Source organism: Tyto alba, unplaced genomic scaffold (genome assembly GCF_018691265.1).
Source record: "Tyto alba isolate M040663 unplaced genomic scaffold, T.alba_DEE_v4.0 Super-Scaffold_11, whole genome shotgun sequence".
In the NCBI taxonomy this organism is placed as follows: Eukaryota; Metazoa; Chordata; class Aves; order Strigiformes; family Tytonidae; genus Tyto; species Tyto alba.
This window is the reverse complement of record NW_024881273.1, coordinates 7,775,790-7,800,070: the sequence shown is the minus strand read 5'-3', so window position 1 is coordinate 7,800,070 and position 24,281 is coordinate 7,775,790. Positions and strand designations below refer to the sequence as shown.

Sequence of the window (24,281 nt, the reverse complement as noted above, 5' to 3'; positions counted from 1 at the left end):
GTAACTTGAGGAGATCTGACTTGGCTCAGGGGAGGATGTCTTGCAGCAAAGAGAGCGGTGGACCTGAGGTGTGGGGAGATACAGGTGTCTGACACCGAATTGTTACAGAGGATGATACAAGCTTATCAGGAGCAGTTCTGTTGTAAGAGAAATGCTGTTTTGTACTTCAAGGCATCTTTTAAGTAAACATTTCGGTTGCTTTATATTAGTGTTAGTGGAATTTAGCCTTTACTATAACAACATACTCCTATGTGAATAAAATTATCTTCATATTACCTTCCTATGTTATTTTGTATTGCTGTTTACAAAAAGGAACTTGAAACAGTAATAGCTTTACTCACTTGGATGGTGATGTTTCTCTCAGGTTGTTCTTAAGATGATACACTTCATCAAGATGCATATTTGCAATTTGCTCTTTTTCAAGTTCTGCCTCATTTGCCGTTAGTAGTTCCTTAAGGTTTTGTGCTGTCCATGTATCAGATGCTTTTGAAGACTCTAAAGCCCTGGTTTTGGTGTGGATCTCATAATCCATCAGCTGATGGACACTAGAAAATGTTTTGATTTTTTGCATAGCTGTATCTTGCACTTGTGTAACACATCCTTCCGTGGGCAAGGCTGTGTCACTCAAAACTATATTGGAAATACCACTTGATAAAAGCTGGTCAGAGGTCTGTAAATGAAACACGAACATTTTGTACTTTTCAAGCTCAGACTTCATACTCTTAATTCTTTGTTTCAATTCTTCTATATCGTCTATGACTTCACAGTCATCAAGTGCATCTGTACTTGTTATACTCAATTTGAGAGAACACAGGCACTTGGAGCCTGAATACGCAGTGGCTGAATCAATGTCCTCATGTTCCACAGAATAAAACTCTTCATTTATCTCTTTTAATGAATGCTGGATATTCACGTTGCTAATCTTATGATGATTTTGCATTTCTGAAAAACAGGAGGCTTGCGTGTGAATGATAATATTTCTTTACCTGACATTCTGTTCTTAACAGCACTAGAATGAATTCATTTACTTCTATAATAACAGAATAAAAATGAAGAATAGTTACAAACTATACAATATTAGTTTAGGACTTTTGGCCTTGTTCTCAGATTTGCTGATTAATTCAACTTGCACATCAAATATTTCAAACCCCTTATCACCCTTCAAATAAACGACACTGAAAATACATCTGCTTTCTTTTCCCAAATGACTGAAAATTACTTTTGTTATATGCAGTCCAGAATCAGACTCTGATGAAGCCCAGACCTTTCCAGCCACACAGATGAAAACCTCAAACATAAGGCATGGAGATTTAAAAGTAGACTCTATGACATTAAATGGTTCTTCCTAAAACTTCTAATTAAATATTCTTTTTCTCATTTCAGAAATCTATACAAAACCAATTGGAGCATAAAGTCAGTGGAATTTTAGAAAGATTATCAACAAAATAGTAAAATTTGAAAAAGGGGCTTTAATAACTTCTTTTTAAAATGTGTTCTAAACAAAATCCATAAAAACGTTCGGTGTTAAAGGTTTTACTGGCACTCATTTGGCATGCACATCACATCCTTTAGCTGACTTTGCCATTCATAAGTAATGCAATCACCTCAGATTCAGACCAATAAAAGCTATATATTCCTACATCTATTCTGTGTTTATAGTTCTGTGTATGTTGAGGGCTGTATGGGTAAGTATCTAAGAAAATGGTTATTTTCTGGTTACCAGTAAATTAAATTTTCCCCGTCTATTAGTTCTGAAAAAGATTACTATGAATTAGAACCTCCCTTTTGGGAGTCATTCATTGATCTTGCAGAGGTCTTAACACTTTCAAATTGGTTTCCATGGAGAATTTGAATACCCAGGTTCAAGCTCTAAATCAGCACAAAATCTCAGTGGGGCCAGCTATATATGAAGGCCCAAGTCAAGTCCAAGTACAAGAAAATAAAAACAAATATAACCTAAAGGCCAGGAAAAAATTAAACTGCAATACTGGGATATCAACATACTTGAAATTAAGGCTAGATAATGTTTCCTGCAGTACACAGATTGCTGCACACCATTATTTATGTCATCCGAAAGGTGACAGAATCACAGGACAGAAATGCTTCCAAGAAAATGCCCATGTATGAATTCAAGAAGACACATTAAATAAGGGAATTCAACACTTAAGTTTATTAGCTTCTCCTCCTTCTCTACGAGTTGGTTGCTGCAGTAACACAGATGTCAAAGAAGGTTGTGGACGGAGATGGAAAAAAACCAGATACTAGATGAACTCTTAAACTCTGCAATCCTGATTTCATGCAAGCGTTCCAGATAACAAAAAGAGGAAATAGAAACAGATATTAGGGAAGAAATATTTCCAATTATAATACTGGCTATAGTTTTTAATGAAACACTGCCCTAATTAAAGGAGAATGAATAAACTCTCTGCATATGTATGTGTGCACACAAACAAAGGGCACACATAGAGCACAACCTTAAAACCAACTGACGGCCTTCAATGAAGCTACTTACACACATAAAATTAATGATGTGACAAAGGATTACAAAATTAGCCATATCCTCTGTACTCTATACACAACATGCTAACCAGGTTAATTCAAGCCCTCCTGAAAAAGACTAATGGATGATGCAGAAACACGTAATACACAGTATTAAGCCTATTTACATTTTCATTAAACGATTCCATTAGGTTTCAACCTAGTTGAATGCCTTCAAATAATTCAGATAAGCAATTCAATGATAGAATTTTGCTTCATTCCAATAGTTCATAACTAGATGCAGAAGCAATAGGTAATAAACATTTAATTCAGAGACGAGTTCAGAATTGAGGGCATTGGCAACAGAGATCAGAGTTAGGCATACGACTCATTATTTTTACTGGAAACCTGACTCATAAATCCCTGTGGCTCTTCTGAAAGCATAAGCCTTAAAAGACCAACTTGGATTCTTAAAGCAATTAATCCATAATAGCTAAGAAAATGAGATTTAAAACCCGCAAATAATGGCAAGGGAGACAATTGCTTGCTGTAATTCACAATATTGCACAATTTAGAAGAAACCAGAGTTTTAAATTTTATTTTTTTTATACTGTACCATATAAAATGCTTTACCTTGATAGCTTTGTTGATTTTTGTCCATTGCATACTCATTCTTGTCCTTTGTACCCAAATCAACACCTTGCAACTCCACCTGGACCTCACCATTATCCAGTTTGAGCAATGAGCCAACTGGAGAATAGTGGAGGAAGGTAAAACAGAAGTCAGTAAGTGACTGGAAAAAAAAAAAAATTAAGTGGGGATAATTACAAATAAAAACCAAACCAAACAAACAAAAAAAAAACAACAAAAAAAAGCACTAAAGAAAAACAAACAAAAAAAACCCCACCCCACAAATCCAAACCTGGTTCTCTGACAGTCTGGAACAGGAAAATCATCTAAGGAAGAACAACTACCGAAAATGTAATACAAACATTACTGGTCATATGAAACAGTGTTTGCACACTGTTCTGAATAATTTGTAAATAATTTGTAATCATTTGTAAATATAGGAAAACTACTAAGAATGTGACTTGCAAAGGCTTCCTACTAACAAATGAAGACAAACAGCCCTTTTTGTAATTTAACAGTTAATAAGTTGTTAGTGCATTTTTAAATGTTTTGTGTTAGGAATAGAGAAAAGGCTAGAAAGTTTATCCAATATGAGCACTGATCATAAACTAATGTTCTGCAATATCCCACTGCATCACGTCTCAGAACTAAGTGTGCAGTATAACTGTTACCCAGGGTAAAGAAATCAGTGTGGAAGGGAAATCAGAGGACTGCAGTCCTAACAGGTTCTGATTCATTTCAGGATCCAATTTGAAAGTACTGCCCTTCTCAGAATTCCCCAGGGATCTTCCACTTACCAAAATTAATTGCTGTAGTCCTAACACCTTAAGTATTTATTGTAAAGCTCTGCCATATCTGTCCCTTACCACAATAACGTTATCATTAACAACTAAGTCTCTGCGACCTCTGCATTTGACAGTGGCTCGCTTGCTACTCGATTGAAACTTCTTTCTTATATTTACACCTCCTCTTTCTACCACCTATCCTTTACATCTCTACTCAAATTCATTTTTATTTTTTTTAACACTCCAAACCGCTATAAAATACCCATTGTTTTCTGCCTTACAATCTGTCATACTTTGCTGATCCAGATACTTTGTCAACAACTGATTCTAAATTAACCCAGCCACACTGGAAACAGACATGAATGACTTGACTGATCAGCAGAATACTGGAAAAACTTATTTATGCAGCATTAACAAATACAGTATTTTTATACTCTCCTGTCTCCATTACAGACAGTTTTATTCAGACTTGGCATCATATAAAGCAAATTTTTCTTTTACCTAAACACTGACATATATGTGTGCATGTGTGGGCACCCTGTGAAACTGTAATTTATTATATACTTTATGCCACATATACACAGCACTTTCTATTCCATATAAAACTGTTTTACTTTCTAGTGGCAAAGATAAAAAAAAAAAAGGTGTTTTTCAAGACCTATACATATTTGCCTACCCAGGAAAACTGTAAGATTAAGCAGCATCGTACATATGTAAGAACGATCTGGTTTTACTTCCTACTATAAGAAAAGAATCCACTATTTCAAGCAGTATTACAAGTCATTACATCCACTCTTTATTTACCTCTCACTGATGTGCTTTCCTGCACAGGCTTTCCTTGAAGGTTTTCAGCTACAGACTCATCCGATAATAACCCTCCATTTGTTTGTGACTGAAATTGTTTGGCTTGTACTTCACATGTTTTCAGACCTTCATAAGGTGCCCTGGTACAACACTGTTGTTTTGAATCTGACCTCTGCATACAGGAGTTCAAAGGCAGGTTTCTTAATGGTCTGGATGATTTTAAGAGAATAGGCAGACGGGACTTCTTGGGCAGGGAAGCAGAATCAGTCTGAAAAAGGCATGAAATGAAATGGGGAGTTGGTATCTTGCATGAACAGTCAAGTAAAAGAAATATAAACAAACATTCCAGGAAAATTAACATTTTCCTGCAAGATCAGTCAGCTGTTGCATTAGTTTTGAAAATAAGATCACAATACCCTTGCAACGTGAAAAACAAACATTCAGAGAGGAAAAAAACCTATCCCATTGGTTCAATTTTCTGCAACTGCTGTTTATGCATCCACAGCCACATAGTGAATGGCTTCCAGTTCAGGAAGCAAGACAGCAAATTCACCATTGATTAGCAAAAGCTAATCAGTAGGCATATTAGTTAACTCTGAATTTGTGTATGCCCTAGGAAAATAGTTTCTCACTCAAACTGACCTCTCTAACTGCTACTTCCCACTCTCCTCATTCATATCATAAATGTTTGACAGCCCAATAACTGTTTCCCTTAAATCCTCTTTTTTAAATTGAGGATCCTTCTAATCTTTCACAAATTCCTGAACATGTTTTCCTGTCTTCCTTTTGTCTCCACACAACAGACCCTACTTGGTACCATCGCTCTTTCATATTTTTCAAAAAATCATGACAGCTTTGCATCAGCCGCAGAAGAAATCTATTCTGACATAGAGAAATTCTTTATGATCAAGAATAGCTTCTCTACCCATATACTCTACAGGTTGCTTCTGCAGGATTCCTGTTTCCTACTGTAACAGACATCCCATCACTGGAGTTTGGGGGAGAAGTTACATTTCTTAAGTCACTACATTTTAGTGTCTCACTTTTTGAAGACTGCATAAAATAAATGTGTCCTTGTTTAAACCACAGAGCATTAAAATAGTGCTATCTCCAAAAAGATAAAAACATGCTATATGTTGATGAGAATTATGGAATTGTGTGTAATAATAATAAAAATCAATAATGGCATGTTTGGATAGATTTAGTTTATTTTTTTGATGTTTATTTGCTCCACTAGTGTCATAAGTCCCGTCATTTCTTTTACCACCCAATGTATTCTGAAATACCTTTCCACATTCATTTCTTAGCAATTATAGTCCTTACACAATGTAAAATAATAAAAAGCAAGTTCCGTTTTCCTAATGACATACTCAATTCCTTTCGTACATACATGAATACAGTATCATTTGGAGGCTGAAAAATAAATCCTGGCGGGATGAACTTCCTGCTAGTTTTACTAAACTGCACTAATAACATCGAACAATTTCCAGCTGTCTCAGGACTGTTGTAGAGACATATACGTCACCCAGATTACCAAAGTCCAGTTCAGCCAGCTACATGAAATTATTTATAAAAGCCATTCAGAAGCAAAAGATACACTGCATTAGTCCAAACAAGAAAGCTTTTAAAGCCATTGACTCAGGGATTGCACTGAGGTTGCAATTGATTAAACTAGAGAGGAATCTGGAAAATGACAAGTCAAAACAGTGTACTGAAACTCAATAAAAACAGGAACCTGAAGAAAAGAGAATTGCAGAAAGAACTCTAAGTATCCCCTGTGGAGGACAGAGAGGCCTTTACATGCCTTCAGAGAGACTGTCCTTCATTCCTGAGAAGTCAGACCAGCAACTTAAAGACATCATTACTGTTCTTAAGCAAGCCATCACGGGCAGATCTTCATTAATAGACCAGCAGGTCCTCAAACCCCTTCCCCCGCTATTACCCTCCTTTATTCCTCCTGACTTCCACCTGCCCTCATGTCTTCATGAGCCCCTGGAGCCAGCTGCCCTGGGTAGCACCAACACAAATGGATGAGAAAGCGCAGCCACTACTTCCTCTCTCAGACTAGCCAGGGCATCCCAAAGGGGCAGGAACAGCACCCAGCCTGCAAACATGACTGACCACACGTCCAATAGACTATGGACATTAACAATAGCCCAAGAACGTTTTGACTGTTATTATCTTTTCTCCCCAAACATAATTTTTTTAAAAGGTAGAAAATTTACTCCCAATAAGGAAAGCTTAAAAGACTAAGAATGTAACTGAAGCTACTCTGATAGACTTTGATTATATGTAAATTGCGTGGTGAAACAAGACATAGCTTTTGTGAGTTACTTAGGTTTTGATTTTTCAGGGGTATCATAACCTACTGCTAAGACTGGCATGAATCTTCTAGGGTGATTGCCAGGGACCAACTGTGCATGCCAAACTCCTTTCCTTAAAATCCAAAACTATACTGAGATGCTTACGCCTGTACAGAACAAAGTCTTATCAACACCTCATGGTTTACAAGCCTCTTCCTTCAGAAAAATGAATCCAGCAAGAACAAGCCAGAATAAAAATGAATTGTTCCCAATTGCTAGCTCACAGAAATCTCTTGATCACTAAAGTCATGGAAACCATTCTTTGCAGAAGGTGCTACAACATTCTCTATTAGCAGTGCACAAAATCAAAAGCAATACTCTCCTTTATCTGCTCTGTGAGAGCCAAGATCTTCAAAGAGTTTTCAACTTCACTTTTATAACTGCTACTGAAACAATACACATGAACTCTTTAGCAGACACTGTTTTCCCACCTCTTTGTTTGGGATCACAGACTGCCTGCATACAAAGGGCTTGAAAACTTATCTGACACAAGCAAATTATGTTTCTACATTTAGGTTCCAAACAAGTATGAAGAAATGATCCCACAGTTACAGAGTAAGTACTACTGGTCATACTTCTCTAGGAGCAAGACACAATGATAAGATGTTAATAAAAGCCTAAAATTAAGATTTGAGTTTCTTGAAATCTACCATTAACTCTTCACCAGCATGCTCTCAGACATTACGCAAGTCTTCAATTTTTTAGAATGCATTTGACATTTAGACTTAATAAGCTACCAGTTCAGAATGCTCTGGTTCTGCAGGTTACGAATATCTATTCAGAGTTGAGGTAGTACAGAATCAGACCATTGTGCTACAACCTATCTCTTTTTCCAAAAGCTACAATATTTACTAGTATCTGGTCCCGGTGAGGATTGAAATTCAATTAATTAATGTTCTAAATGCACACTGAAGTATGTGATGAAAAGCTCTGAACACTAAGAACAATTATCTAATATATATTTGGCTTACATCTCTTTTTCTAATTTTAAAAATTACATAAAAGCAAGATTTAATATTAGAAATGAAACATATTTTTCTTTTTTATACATCTATTCCCTAAATACCAAAAAGAGAATCTTAAATAAACTTACTTCATTTGTTCTCCTTGTAAAAAAAAGTCTTTCATGCTGTTCACCCTTCTTACACACATTTTCTTGCTGATGTTCTCGTTCTGCATTTAATCTTGAATATTTTGTTTTTTCTTCTGAGGCTCCTTTTTTGCCTTCATGTTGGAATCTCATGACATTACTCTCTAAAGTCATTGTTTGTGTAGCTGCATCTTTCAATTCCACTTTCAGCAACTGAATATCCTTATTAATCTGTGGCATTGCATCTGGATAAAGCTTCTCTTTCCCATCAAAAGTTGATTTCAATTCTGCTTGATGCTCTAAGAATTTATTGACCTGCTTGAAATGTTTGAGTTCAGCTCTTAGTTGAATAATCATTTGCCTAAGATCTTTTTCATCCTTTTTCTCTATATCTTCACTTGAACATTCTTGCTCAGTTGCATTCAGATGATCTAACAGTTCATTTACACTTTTCATTTGTTCCTGTCTGCTATACATAGGAAGGAGGAAAGAAAAGGCATGAATTTTTATTTTTATTTAAGCAAACAAGAATACCTTCAAAGGAACACTATTGCAATGTTTTGACATATTTGAAATTCCCAGGAGATTCTGTTCTACCCACTAATGAATTACTAACGACCAGAATTTTTGAAACCTTTTCACGTATAACATGAGTTATATCAAATTATCTTATCAATGCTTTTCTCCTATTTATGACCATATATACTCTACTGCCCTTTTCCCCATTTGTGAACAGATACTAAACCTCCAATAACTAAATCGACTGCTTACATAACATTGCAATATTAGAAATGGATTTTCAGGAGTTTACTCTCCAATTTAACTACCTTAAAAATAAAATTCTACCAAAACCACAGGAGACACTAGATGTTGAGTTTTCCTGAAAATCTATCCCTTCATGTATTTCTAATGTAACAGGGAAGATGGAAACTGAGAAAGCAGCCAAAAGCCTGCAAAAACAGCTCATTACAGACCACCAAACTGTCCCACAGATAACCAGTGGTCCATGGACAACAGTCTGCAAAGCAACATTTTAAGTGAAAATGAAGCCAAATAAGAGACATTTAAAACATAAGCAAGCCCTCAAATTCTACAGATGATTTCATGAATCCACCAGAGAGCTGTTTGTGCCACTAAACATGTAAACCAGCATTTAAAACAACTGCATTTGTATAGCTAGCATTTGAAATGGTGGAAACTAACTAGGCTTTTTATGTCTTTCTCTGGCATCTAATGTCATTAGTGAGAATTCAGTTATACAAAGTACAGGCTCATCACCAGTCAATCCGGTCATTTATACTCGAACATAGAAAAGATTACACATTAGAGTGGTAAAGATGATGGTGCTGGAATCACTGTTAGCAGAATTTTAAGTAAAGTTAACATTGTTTTATTTGTTAACTATTAATTTTCTAAGAAAGTTGTATCTCCTCTTTTACCACTAACTAGTGCTTTGACGACTAAGACCATTTATGCCTGTTGGAGAATTTTAAATAGTAATGTAAAAATACAGAATTGCTCGAGTAAAGTCAAGTGCAGTACATGCTGAACACAGAAAACAGGATTTGACTTGTGTCTCCACAAGACATTCTGCTACCAGCACTGCTGAGCACAATGTATATAGAAGGTCATTGCCATTACTCTCCAGAAACACTATGGCTAGCTGAAGAAACAGCACTGACGGGCACTGTAAAAAGCCATGTAATACTGTCCATAGCCATTACAGTGTGGAGAGAACTAGGAAAGGAGGAGGAGAATGATGTCCTGCAGCAGGTGGCTGAGCTGCAGGAGGTGGTGAGAGGCTGTGTAGCATCAGGGAGGCTGAGGAGCAGTTAGATAGCTGGTTCCAAGCACAGTCTGCAGTGGGCCCAGAGCCCAGGGCCACACAGCCAAAAACTCCCCCACCGGCACATGCGGAAGCAAGGGGGGGCCAATAATGCAGGAGAATGGAAGCTTGCAACAGCAAAGACCTGCAGGAGGAAGATTCCCCTGAAGCCTGAGATGCCCTTGTAGAACCGCTTCACCACTCTGCAGATGGAAGAGGAAAGACCCGTCGCACCAGGAGAGACACTGGAGCTGAGTAAGGCAGCCTGGCCTGCTCCCTGTGTAACAACCAGAGCAGCTAAGAAAAGGAGATGGGTGATAGTAGTAGGAGACTCCTGAGAGGCATCATCTGATGACCTGATGCACTCGAAAGAGAGGGGTGCTGCTCACCAGGGTCTCCTGTCACCAAGGGACTGCCAAGCCTTGTACAGTCCACTGTTATCCACTGCTGTTGTCTCACATGGGCACCAGCGATACCACCAGGAGCAGTTTGAGGAGAATCAAAAGGGATTCCAGAGCCACTGGGAGTGGCGATAAGGGACTCTGGAGCACAGATAGTTTTTTCATCAATCCTCCCGGTCAAAGGGAAGGGTTCTGAAAGGACCAGTCTAATCTAGCAAATCAACAACTGGTTACAGGACTGGTGCCTCAAGCCGGGGGTTCAGCTACTTAGACTATGAGACTCACTTTGAGAAATCTGGTCTGCTGGGGGCTGATGGGGTCCGTCTGTCGGAGAAGGGGAAGAGCATCTTCAGTCATAGGCTTGCCAAGCTGGTGAAGAGGGCTTTAGACTAAAGTTGACAGGGGAGGGGAACCTCAATTCGTCCCATTCCTACCAGCTTGATGCCAGTGCCAGCAATAGATGCTCAGAGCCTGGAGAGGGGTCACAGGTCAGCAGGAGAGCACCTGAAGAACAGCACAAAGGAACTCCAGCCAGAGCGTCAGCTTCATCGGGCACCCAACTTAAGTGCCTCTCTGCAAATGCACACAGCCTGGAGAATAAACAAGAGGAGCTAGAGACATGCACACACCTGCAGGGCTACTATCTTATTGGCATCACGGAGACAGGGTGGGATGGCTCCTATGGCTGGAGTTTGGAATGGAAGGGGACAGACTCTTTAGGAAGGACGGCAGGGTAGATGATGAGGAGGGTATCACCTTCTACGTCAGTGACCAGCTGGAGTGCAGGGAGCTCTGCCTGGGGATGGGTGAGGAGCTGACCGAGAGCTTATGGGTCAGGATTAAAGGGATAGCAGGGACAGGAGACGTTATAGTGGGGGTCTGCTACAGGCCACTCGACCAGGAAGACCAAGCAGATGAGGCCCTCTACAGCCAGACAGGAGCAGCTTCACGCTCACAAGTCCTGGTCCTCACTGGGGACTTCAACCACCCCAATATCTATTGGAGGGACAACACAGCAGTGCATAAGCAATCCAGGAGGTTTCTGGGATGTGTTGATGATAACTTCCTTCTCCGAGTGATATAGGAGCCATCAAGGAGAGGTGCTATGCTGGACCTTGTTCTCACCAAAAGGGAGAAGCAGGTGGGGAGTGTGAAGCCCAAGGGCAGCCTTGGCTGCAGTGACCAAGAAATGGTGGCGTTCAAGATCCTTAGGGCAGCAAGGAGGCTGCACAGCAAACTCACTATCCTGAACTTCAGGAGAGCAGACTTTAGCCTCTTCAGGGATCTGCTTGGTAAAGTACCATGGGATAAAGCCCTTGAGGGAAGAGGAGCCCAAGAATGCTGGTTAATATTCAAGGATCACCTTCTCCAAGCTCAGAAGTGATGCATCCCAACAAAGAGTAAGTCGGGCAAAACCACCTGAAGGCCTACGTGGATGAACAAGGAGATCCTGGACAAATTCAAATACAAAAAGGAAGCCTACAGAGGGTGGAAGCAAGGACAGATAGGCTGGGAGGAATACAGAGAAACTGTCCAAGTAGGCAGGAATCGGGTTAGGAAAGCCAAAGCCCTGATAGAATTAAACCTGGCCAGGGATGTCAAGGGCAACAAGAAAAGCTCCTATAGGTACGTCAGTGATAAAAGGAAGACTAGGGAAAATGTGGGCCCTCTCCAGAAAGAAGTGGAAGACCTGGTTACCCAGGACACGGAGAAGGCTGAGGCACTCAACAACATTTCTGCCTCAGCAAAAATGCTCCAACAAGTGCTCCAGCCACACTGCCCAAGATGCAGAAGGCAAAGGCAAGGACTGGAAGAATGAAGAACCACCCACTGTAGAATATCAGGTTCAAGACCATCTAAGGAACCTGAAGGTGCACAAGTCCATGGTGAGATGCATCTTTGGGTCTTGAGGGAACTGGAGGATGAAGTGGCTAAGGCACTATCCATGATATCTGAGAAGTCATGGCAGTTTCCTCTGACTGGAAAAGAGGAAACATAACCCCCACTTTTAAAAAGGGAAAAAAGGAAGATCCAAGGAACTACAGGCCAGAAAGTCTCACCTCTCTGCCCAGTAAGATCACAGAGCAGATTATCCTGGAATATATGCTAGGGCACATGGAAAATAAGGAGGTGATTGGTGACAGCCAGCATGGCTTCACAAAGGGCAAATTGTGCCTGATGAATGTGGTGGCCTTCTACAATGGGCTTAAAGTGTTTGTGGATAAGGGAAGAGCAACTGATATCATCTACCTGGGCTTGTGCAAAGTAAGGTCCCTTCCAAACCAAACCATTCTATGATTCTATCCTATGATGATCTCCACCAAAACTTTAATTCAGTTTTCAACCAGGAGATTAAGTGGTGTAAACATGAAACTGGAGGAAACAAAACTAGTCAGGATGTGTTTTCTCTATACACCCTTTTCTTGCTTGGTATTGTCTAGTGCCTGTGGAAATGAGCATTTCAGCTGGGAATTGATCAAACCATAGTGTAACACACACACACACTTGAAAAACACGGGTTACACTATGGCTTATACAGATTTAGTTACACAAGTATTTTCTCCTGCAAGAAAAGTGACCTAAGTACTTACATGATGGTTCATCTGGTTCACAGTCCTACAAGCGGTTACACTGGAATAACCTACTAGTCAACTGCAGGACATGGGCCCAGACTTCCTAAATTGTTGACAGAGAGCAAACCTCTGTCCAGGCAGTTCAGGTGAAATGGCAAATGCCACAGAGCATAATGTCCATTAAAAATTAACCCTGTAAAACAGTCACTGTAACTCCAATCCCTCCTTCCTCAGTTCCTTACACATCTAATTTTTAAGCAGTACAGTGCCATCCCCTCTACCACACCACCCCCTTTCACTGGCCTGTGCTCTCAGATATTTTTTTTTGTTAAAAAGTACCACCTATTATCGTCTGAGTCCTTTACACTGCTAGACCCCATCCTGAAAACAATCAGTCCCTACAGTAAAGCTCCGTGTATCAGTAACTTTGGAGTTTTTTTCTTGTAACGGGATTTTCATAAGGATTTCTACTGATAGTATGTTTCCTAATTACTTAATTGCATGATAGACTAAAATGGCTCTGAAGGCGCCTTGCCAATCTCTCAGGTAAATTACATAGTGCCATTATCTAAATTCACTTTAGCAAAATCACTATATTCTCTTCTCAAATAGAAACACTGTCAAAAGCAGTACATTTCCCTCATACTTACGTAGATTCCAGTACAGATGTTCTATTTTCTCTTGAAAGAGATGTGAGCAAGTTTTCTTCTGTTTCATGTTCATCCATTCCTATTCTGCCAAAGTGTTTGCCAGTTGTACCATGTTCAAACTGAGGCTTATTTGGACTCCTATAATGTCTATCTTTGTAGAAACTCTCTGAATAGCCTGATGGAGTTATCTGTTAAAAAATTGCAAACATTTTTCTTATTACACAGGTATGTAATGTTCTATTAAATTCAGGGCTGTAATCTTTTTGTAATCGGGTTTTGTAATTCCTGATGCTCTTTATCTACATTAAGAAGCATCCACAGACATTTCACTTACTTTTTATTAATAGAAAAACTAATTAACATCTATTTCATATGATTAATTCATAGTGATCAGTTGTTTAGTAAGTAGTAAGTAGATTTCCCTGAAGGTCTTTCTCTATGAAGAGGTATGAAACTCCTGGAATGTTGCCTGCAGATTGCAGCTTTTTATTAGTTCACCTTTGAATCAACTGTCTTTACAGTACAAATTCTGTCCTGGGATCTCCAGATGCAAACCCTGATGGCCAGGACAGGATGCAACTTCAAGTATTTACAAACTGCCAACTTTTTATATGCAGCAGTGTAGACGTGTCCTAGGAAGTTTCTACACAGGATCTCTCCAGTAATTCAACCCCCTTTTAAATCAATGAAAGTCTTCCCACATGAGAATTCAGACTGGAACTGTTTGGATACAATTTCCATCAGTAGACATCAGCAGCAGAAGATGAAGATGTTTAAGAGTCAAGAGAACCTTTACAACACAACACTTACCTGTTTATCCACCTCACAAGGAAAATCCAAAGATACCTGAAGGCATACCTAGCAAACAGAGAAACACAGAAATTACAAATTTCAAAGAACAGAACAGCATTATTTTTCAACATTACTAATCAAAATGCCCCATTTTGTGTTCTATTTTAGCATATTCAAATTTTTAAGCCAGAAAGGTTCAACTTTAATCGCACTCTACGATTCTCTAAGGTCCCTTGCAATCTCATTTTTTTTATGATTCTATGATGCTTTATGTTACATCGCTTTTGAACGCTAGAATAAGAGAACAGCAGAGTCCTGTATATATAAAAATGTAGTCAAGTTACCAAGACATCAAATATTTCAACCCTGAAGAAGGATCTACAGTATTTTTTCCTCAATCATAGCAGCAAGAGAATCTTATACAATTTGTACTATAGGTCTGGCTGCAACAGAGGCTGAAGATCAGTGTTTGTGTATGTAAAGAAACACAATTTCATGGGACTTTCTGTCATCCCCATTAAGGAAGATCATGAGTACTCAAACAAGAGAAAACAAGAACCAGAAATGAAAACTATCTTGACTGCAAAACCCTAGCAGCAGAAAAATATAGGAAAAAGCTTTCACAAACTCTTTAGGATAACAATTAGTTGAAAGCAAAATCAGATACCATGCTTTGTTTGCAAAAGACTTTGTGTTCTAAGAAAATAAGAATCTTCAAGAGCATGCAGAGAAAAGAGTACTGTAACATAACGTACCCAGAGCGGAGGCCTACCTGACTGACCCTCTCAGAAAATTGACTGTTCTGCGTCTTCCTGTCATTGTCACCACCTTCAGTCAGCATCACTGGCTCCTCTGTTATTTCAAGACACTACACAAAGTATGGAATGATGTGAAAATGTAGCACAACGAAAATACTGTGATATGAAACATGCATAAATAAGTCAGTGACATGTCTTAAAAGAAAAATAAAAAAAACCTGTAATACAAAGTAATAAACACTGAATTAGATTTCTTCAACAATACCAAAGAAAATTAATATAAAACCCAGGAATGACTCATATTAAACACAGTGAAAGTTTATCTTACACATACCTTCATTTTTATGTAACCCTTTCTCCTCAGAGGTTAAGTGATTTTTATATTTTTTTGTAAACTCTTCTGGCAAAGGACCTCTATATCTTCAGTCACGTTCTCATTGTGCCTATTATATTTTCCAACTTCCAGAATGTACTTTCATTTGCAACACAACTTAGGCTCTTCCCCAGGATTCAAGAAATAGATGCTTTTAAAACACAGCACATCTAGCTTGCTATACACTAAAAAGATTTACTGTAACACTGAAAGTTACAATCTGCTGTGTCTTGCCCAACTTTGCCAATTTGTAGCAAACAGTGACACATCATCTTTTCTCCCTGTTTTCCAGAGGACCCAATCTATCTCCCATCACTAATATTTCCTGAGAAAAGAGGAGGAGGAAGACTCTGCTTTTGGTAGCAAAACTCAAGTTCCTGCCATCAGCATTACTGACAGTAAGGCCAAAACCCCTTGGGTTTGCTGGATGTTACATCCCAGCAATAGCTCTGCAAGCAAGGGTCAAGACGCACACGTTGCTCCTCTCTTAACAGCAGCAAAGACCCCTCACTACTGAGCAAGCTTCATTTATACATGGTGCACAGAGAGTATTTTCACTTCACTTACAAGTTCCTTTACTCAATTTGCTCAGGAGATGAGGAGAGAATGTAGCTTTGCCTATGTTAGTTTAATACTGATCATAGGGAAATCTCTTTTTTAAAAAGAATTATTCAGTAGCCACATTCTGCCTGTCAGACAAAAACCCGAGTACAAGGACAATCTTTCATCCCACTTTGGGATCCACCACGAGTGACCTGCAGTTACCACATTCCACCACTCCCCTGTGATAAGACCAGACTGGACATTTATATCATCTTGGTTTATAGGAACACTTCCCAATCTAATAGAAGATTATAGTCATTTAAGATCTTCGCTGCTAAAATCTCATTAAATAGTAGAAACATGCAAAAGCAATGGTAAATATCAACAGTGCGATGCCTAATATGCCTAAACCATAGGTAGGATATAGCACTGACACAAAGGATTCAAATCTGCGTCGGATAAAAATCTTAGTCTTAAAGCACTTGTGGCAATAATATAGTACTGCTCTGTGTAACAGTCATATTTTGGTGTCACTTGGGCTAAAGAAAAACTACCTTAAGACAAGGAAAGCAGAATTTTAAGCATAGTTACAGAAAATTGAGATTATAGGTACAGACTCAGATGATGGACTAGAAGGAAAGAAACTGGTGTCTAGGGGTCGTGGATGTGATATTTATAGCTTTGATGGATGTACAGCACAGCACTGAAACTTATGGCATGAAAAGAGAAACCTGCTGCCCCAGTATCATGTGCTGGAAAGTCTCCACTCACAGCATGTCAAGTCCAATCGCAGACAAACAAGATTCTGCAAGGAGCATTATTTTTGCTTCTCAAGAACCCTGGGAATTGAATGCATATGTGGAGTTTTGAATTTTGAGTATGCATAGAATGTATGCATATATATATATACACACATGTATATGAAAGAAATGAAAAAAAACCTTTTTATCTTCCAATCCCTAGCAGTATAAGCAACTCTGATGTTTTTAAGTATGAATTTTAAAAGATAAACCAGATGGTGCAACATATTAATATATTTGCCCTTTACTATTAGAAATCCATATTGAAAACTAACTTCCAAGTCATGTTTGAGTTATTTTGGTATTTTCACTCAGACTCTGTTTTCTAGGACAACACAAAGTAAAGACAATCTGAAAACTGGAAGACACAGATAGGATTGTGGTATATAGCAAAGGCATGTATCATAAAAAGATCTTTTCATTGTAATCATAGGGTGCCAAAAGTCCAATAATGTTAGCTGTTATAAAAAAAAAAAAACTTTTAAGGTTTAATCTTCCATGTGTAGATTCAGGACAAACCCTGTATTTGTGTGTTAAAAGTAAACTTATTTGCACATATAACTTATCCACCCAATTACCACCTTTTATGACTCAACATTTTTTAGTATATGCTTTTCCCAGGCTAGTGTTTGGTTTAGTAAGTGATGATTCTTAGAATAAAACTATTACATAAGATCAACAGGTTATAGCACACTGTTAGAACAAATGACTGCAGTTTGAGCCTGGTCCTATGGTCCCATGTCTGAGAGGCTGAAAAGAAACTTCCTGTGCTTCAAGGAACACAACCTAATGTTCAACAAAATATCAGAAGAAAATAAGTGTCTCAAGGCCAGAAAAAAAAGTCTACCAAGAATAAGCTGCCTGTTTAAAGTATTTCCTAAGAGACTGAAAACCTTGAGAATGTTTTTCCTAAATGAACCACTGCTATGCTTGGTTTGCAAAGATCCCTGGAGCCCTGAAGGCTGAAATCACTGAGGCTGCTTCTCTCAGAGAAAGCAGATGTTCAGAGGACAGTACAAAAACAACCTTCCCCTCTCCTCCTTCTCCCGCCCTTCTGAACATGAAGCCAAGAAATAGAATACGAGGGGCTGGAGCTATCAGCCCTTTGGGAGATGCCCTGCAGAGGCACCAACATGCAGATTTAACTGATCTGTGCTCCAGCTTTGTAAAGGAAGATGGGTTCATTTTAAGGATCTGAGAAGGATGTAACTTCTTGTGTCTGACCGAATTCCTCATATAGCACATATGTTAGCATCATCTCAGCACTACCTGTCAACAAATTCTATCCCAAAACACACACAAAAAAATAGAACTTAGGGTTTTTTGACAATGGTTATTAATATGCAAAACGTGCTGTTGTCACAATTCATAACCTGAAATCCAGGTTACCATTTATTGCTCAAGACTGATAAAATGGTACCTTTTCAACTAAAAACTTTTAATTATAGATCCTTTCACTTTTGAGCTTCATAATACTATTATCATTCTGGCACAGGTCAAAATACTGTATTTTAATTTCTTATTTCCTTTACCAGAATTTTGAGGTTTATTTATATTTTATAAGCTTCACTCTTTGTCATTCTACATCTAATTCCGTGCCGACAGCTTCTTAAGTAAGTAGCCCTATAGGAACTTTTCATGCTGAGACAAATGCAGGAGCACACAGTATCTTATAACGATAATACCAAAGGAATTCGTGTCCTGTGCAAACTGCAGCATCTGTGGGGGTGCAGCACCCTCTGCAGGATGATGAGCCAAACTGCTAAAAATATTAATCTATAGAAAGTGCACGCACTCTGAAACAGATTATCTACAAGCTTTTCATGCAAACCTATTACAGTAACATTGTACATTCATTGTTTTAATAAAACCTGCAGCACCCCTAAAGGTCAATCAATAATTCAAAACATATTTCAATTAAACATTGCATGAGTACGTCTTAAAACTGAAAAAGCAAGAATATTTTGTGACTTTTGACAATTGCTCCCAGTGCATCTGCAGCACATACAGTAAAAGACATGACCCTTTTTACAGAGGTCTGCAGAAAAATCATCAATACACTGTCCCCGTTCTTGAATTAGGCAATCCCTACATGTAACTGATTCAAACTATTCCCAATTTTCTGTTCTTTGGAGTTTAATTCAGAAATTCAAGACACAAAATACTAGCACCATCATTATTTCTTTTTGTATTTTTTCTTTCCTATTCAATATGTTGTGCACAACAAAAATGTAACTGAAAGAAAAACCACAACAGAATATACAGAAAAGTACTACCAGCCACATTTCAAGTAATACTTTGTAACAAGCTAGGAAGTTCACAGGAATCTACCAGAATCCCCTGAACATCTATTGTGGTTTGAGCCTGGTCAGCAGCCAGACACCACACAGCCACCCTCTCCCCCTTCTCTTCCGACAATGAGAAGGGACAGAGAGCCAGGCTTGGGGTTGGAAATAGGACCGGGAGGGGCAGATCACCCATTATGGGCACGAGCAAAAGGCAGACTCGTTAGGGGAAGAAAAAAAGAACAGACATTTATTACAGACACTAACAACACTTAACAGAGTAGGACAGTGAGAAGCATTGCCACATCTTGAGAACACCTTCCCCCCACCCCTCCCTTCTTCCCGGGCTCAGCTCTGCTCCCAATATCTCTACCTCCTCCCCCACTGGCGCAGGGGCAGGGAATGGGGGGTGCAGGCAGTGCTGCCGCTTCTTCCATCTTTGGTGGGGGGAGCTTCTGGAACTTCTTCCCCCTGCTCCATCGTGGTACCCCTCACAGTAGACAGTCCTCCACAAACTTTCTCTGACATGAGTCCCTCTCATGTGCTGCAGCATTTCCTTACACTGCTTCAGCGTGGGACACCAACTTTCTCCAACTGGAGTCCCTCCCATGAGCTGCAGCCCTTCCTGAGCTGCTCCGGCGTGGGCACCATGCAGGGGCACATCAGAGCCAGGAGCAGCCCTCCGCCCTGCCTGCAGGACAGCCACCAGTCCCTCTGCTCAGAGTCACCTCCCAGGCCCTGGAGATAACACAGTACTTCTTTGAGGCCATTTCCATGCAGATGGAGAAGTGGTACGAACGGAAGATGGAAGAAGCGGCAGCACTGACTGCACCCCCCATTCCCTGCCCCTGCGCCAGTGGGGGAGGAGGTAGAGATATTGGGAGCAGAGCTGAGCCCGGGAAGAAGGGAGGGGTGGGGGGAAGGTGTTCTCAAGATGTGGCAATGCTTCTCACTGTCCTACTCTGTTAAGTGTTGTTAGTGTCTGTAATAAATGTCTGTTCTTTTTTTCTTCCCCTAACGAGTCTGCCTTTTGCTCGTGCCCATAATGGGTGATCTGCCCCTCCCGGTCCTATCTCCAACCCCAAGCCTGGCTCTCTGTCCCTTCTCATTGTCGGAAGAGAAGGGGGAGAGAGTGGCTGTGTGGTGTCTGGCTGCTGACCAGGCTCAAACCACGACAACATCCCTCATCATTCACACATAAGGTGACACATGGGGACCCAGCACCCGAAATGTTTCTCAGTGGAAGTATTTTGCCAAGACCTCTTCTTGCCCACAGCTAAAAACAGTCTTAGCTTTGGGCAAAAGACTGAAACACCAGCAACAATTACTTCCTTGCACCTCTCAGCAATCTACCACAATGCTGGCCACTTCTTCATACACTTCTACATTCTATATGAAATTACAACCATGTGTTTAAGTGACCTGTAGCGCTGTTCTCTCTTTTTTGGCTACAGTGAGCTCTAGTTGTTCTGCAGATGCAGAGGAGATACAAACTAAGCTCTTACAGAATTAGACACAGCGTGAGAATGACTCTTGAACTGCAGAGACATATTTAGTATATAACTAAAATGTTATATAAGATATTGGTTTCTTTGTAAAATTAACTATTTCCTCCCCTTTCAATTGACAAAACAAATGGATCACAGTCCAAATTAGTATTTTAATGTGGATGTTATTACCTTAAAATCAACTTGACACATCACTGAACACTTGCATTGAGCTGATTCTCTGTTGTGCTAACATCTTAAAGTTGTTTACATCATTAATTTAAAAAGTTATTATAAGGAATTAGCAAGCTAAGCCCCAAGGGGTTTACACTCATTCGGCACAGATGTAAATGACTCCATAAGGTATATTAAATGTGAGAATCAGATCCACCACTACTTAAACACAGAAAACCTACCTCACTGTGGTTTAATATTTTTAGTGCTTCCTTCCCTTGAGAATCTGTTGTACAAAGTGCAAGCTGTTTTTTCTTAAGTTCTTGATTAATTGACTGAAGATCCTTAACCATCAAGAGAAGTTCTGTAACCTAAATAAACAAAGGAAGAACAAGGAAAACTGGTAACATCCATACTAGTATGAACACAAATGATGATATATAAATCTCCAGTTAAATTTAAACCCCACAGCTGGAAAGCCTGGGTTTCTGTATCTGCTCACGAGACAATCTCCCTATGTATGAAAACATGATTATGTTTGTGAGTGTTCAAGAAATCTTAACCTGTAAGACTGTAGTTTCCAGCCATGTTATTAAGGTGACCTATCAAGTTTCACAACTCAGTAGCAAGAAGAAACCTGAGGGCACCTCACACCAACAGGCTGATTTGAGAAGAAACGTTTTAGTGCAAGGGAAACGAGCGTTACAGGGAAATAGTAGCATTCAGAAACGACCTGTTTTATTTTAAAGACCCTTTATAAGCCACTATCATTCTGAGTAGCTTCACAGATACAAAATCTGAAAGGACAGTCACGTGCAAAACTCTTGAACAGACATTACTGTCACAGACTCACGTAAGTTTATCAAGAAGGAGATGTTTGCAGAAGAAAGTGAAATATTTTTATTAGACCAATTAATATATTTCTAAAAAAACAGAGCAGCTTTCAGGCATACAAACCCTTTTTCAAGTAAGAAATGGTTTATAAACATCTTTTGCTAATGAGTATCCCTGAACCTACGGAAGATAATATGATCAGAGATAAAAGCGGTATAACCCCAGAATGGGACTGGGACACAGTCTGGGGCTTTTTTTATTGACACCTGTTCAGCATAAGGCAAACTTCTTTCCTTCAGATTACCCACCTCCAGATTTTGAACACCTGCCTACAATTCAGCTGGCCGTGAGAAATATAAAACTTCACTTATGTTCATTCCCAAACAAACATATTCAAAGTAATTCCATATCATAAACCGGTGCATGGATCAGAGGTCACTGCACAGGATAAGGAGTCAGAAGAACAAGTTTCTGAACTCCAATACTGATTTACTGTAGGACAATGGTCTGCACATTTAACCCCTGTGAATTTCAGTTCTCCTTTTGTAGAATGGAGACAACATTACCCTACCTCAGGGTTATTCTCTAACATGCCATATTTCCCAAAAGATTTGCAAATCCTGGGATGGAGTGTGTTATACAGAAGCATAAGTCAGAGACACCACTACCATCTTCCTGATTAACATAGGTACATAAAATGTACATTGTAGGATACTTAATGCAAAAACTTTTATTTGGACTTGGTATACTTCATGATGACTAAAATACAGTATTGAGTCTGTAATTTGAATCCAGGTGTCTAACTACCATAAAACCTTTGCAGCAAGCCACCTGCATTTCAGCTGATTCTGAAGCTCATGCGGTATAACAAAGACTAAATAGTTCATAAAAGGTGGATCACAAACCACAGAGATAAGAATTTCAAATCCTTTCAGAACTACCCAATTGTATCTAAATAAACCTTTTTGTGAAAGACACACAAACTAGAAACAAAGCAGATTCAACCTATTAGAAACAGCAAATAATAAAAAAGATCAGTACCTTTTTCTTAAGTTCTTCAAGAGACAGATGGTCTATCTGTAGGCTTAAATGATCTTGCTCTCCTAAACAGATACTCATATAAGATGTTTGATCTCCACAGAAAGATAGTGTCTCATCTGTCAAAATAATCAAGGACAGGAATTATTTCAGAAACTCTATTTGCAGGAAAACACCGCTTAAAGTTCTAAGACAGAACTTTTTCAATAAGAACCTACTAGTAAATCTGTGGGAGGACAGTTAAAATGCTTCATCCCCCCCAAAATAAGATTTCTGTTTAACTGAACAAATTTTGTCCTCGTATTTCTTTGTGCTTCTGACACACAGACATGCTGAATTTTCTGTGCTTGTATTTTCTGTGGTTATCAGCATGAGTTGTGAATGGAATTCTGAATTATCATTTGCATATTTAGCATTACAATTAGAAATAATTTTTAGGAAGGATAAGTAAGGCATGAATAATTATTCTGTTTTAACTATATTTTTATGAACATGTACTCAAGGTCTCAAGGCAAAAAGCTGGGTTAGACAAAGTTATTGAATTTATTTTGCTTTTGGGTCAAAAGATTGCATTAATTGAATTGAAAATAACTACTTATTCACTTCCTCTGTAACTGCAGGAATTCTTTGTTATGTTTCAATAAGCACCTGTTCATTTACAGTATAGATGACAGTTAATTCTATATATATCTATCTCATTAGATAGGGAGAAAGCATATCTAAATTAGGAGAAAGAAGAGACATCCAAATCCTACTCCCAGCTCTGACACTGATCACATGGCTGCTGTGAGGACCCAAAGCTTCACAAATTCACTAATTTTCAGAGTCTTCATTCCTAGCAGCCTCTCCCTCAACACAACTGCTCTTGAGAACCCAGGAATATACACAAAAAACCCTTTGGCCTACCCTGGTTGTTCATCATCTTTGTGCTTTGGAGGTTGGAAACTGACACGGCAGCAGTTTACCTTTTGTCAGTTATCATAGCTGTCAAGGGAGTGATGCTAAAATTGGAAATCTATGTTGAAAGGGGTAAGTGAACAGGCTTTATTGTTATTTATATATCCCCTATGGAATAAAACAGATACATGCATACATATGCAGTAAACTATATTTAACAATGTCCACTTACATTGCTCTTTACTGTATCAAAGTACATACTAAAAACACCTCCAAAGAAGCAGAATAAAAAAGCTAGAAGGTAAGTTATGTTTAAAAGCTCTACTATTTCTGAATTACAAAATAACAAAGCCTCTGGTTATTTTTTCTTTCTCTGAAATACTTTCGTTAGGATAAGTCTAGCCATTTCCTGAGACAGAAGGTCTTTACCAAAGTATTGTGAAATAATTACATTCCATGGTCAGAGAGTGATCCCATGGACACAGATTATTCAAAGCCAGGAATCTCTGACTTCTGCAGAAAACAGTAAATTCTATGGGTACAAAATTGTAGGCAGCTTGAAATGATCACTGCAGTAGAATTGCCATAGAATTACTAACATTTGCTGCATGGAAAGAGAAAAGCTGTCCCTCTGTATATGCCCCGATTGCTCAGACATTCTGTTACAAATCCCCCAAATAATTTTCAGTATAGAAAGCTGA

General features: G+C 38.9%; 1 protein-coding gene across 1 annotated transcript in view; it reads right to left on the bottom strand.

Moving 5' to 3' along the window:
* The window catches only part of CDK5RAP2 (CDK5 regulatory subunit associated protein 2), an 87,171-nt gene that overhangs the window by 27,073 nt on the left and 35,817 nt on the right, over nt 1-24,281 (bottom strand). The window contains 9 exon segments of the mRNA XM_033012028.2: nt 342-942; nt 3,112-3,228; nt 4,698-4,965; nt 8,154-8,619; nt 13,600-13,787; nt 14,410-14,457; nt 15,164-15,259; nt 21,054-21,182; nt 22,687-22,802. Coding sequence (XP_032867919.2) covers nt 342-942; nt 3,112-3,228; nt 4,698-4,965; nt 8,154-8,619; nt 13,600-13,787; nt 14,410-14,457; nt 15,164-15,259; nt 21,054-21,182; nt 22,687-22,802 — 2,029 coding nt within the window.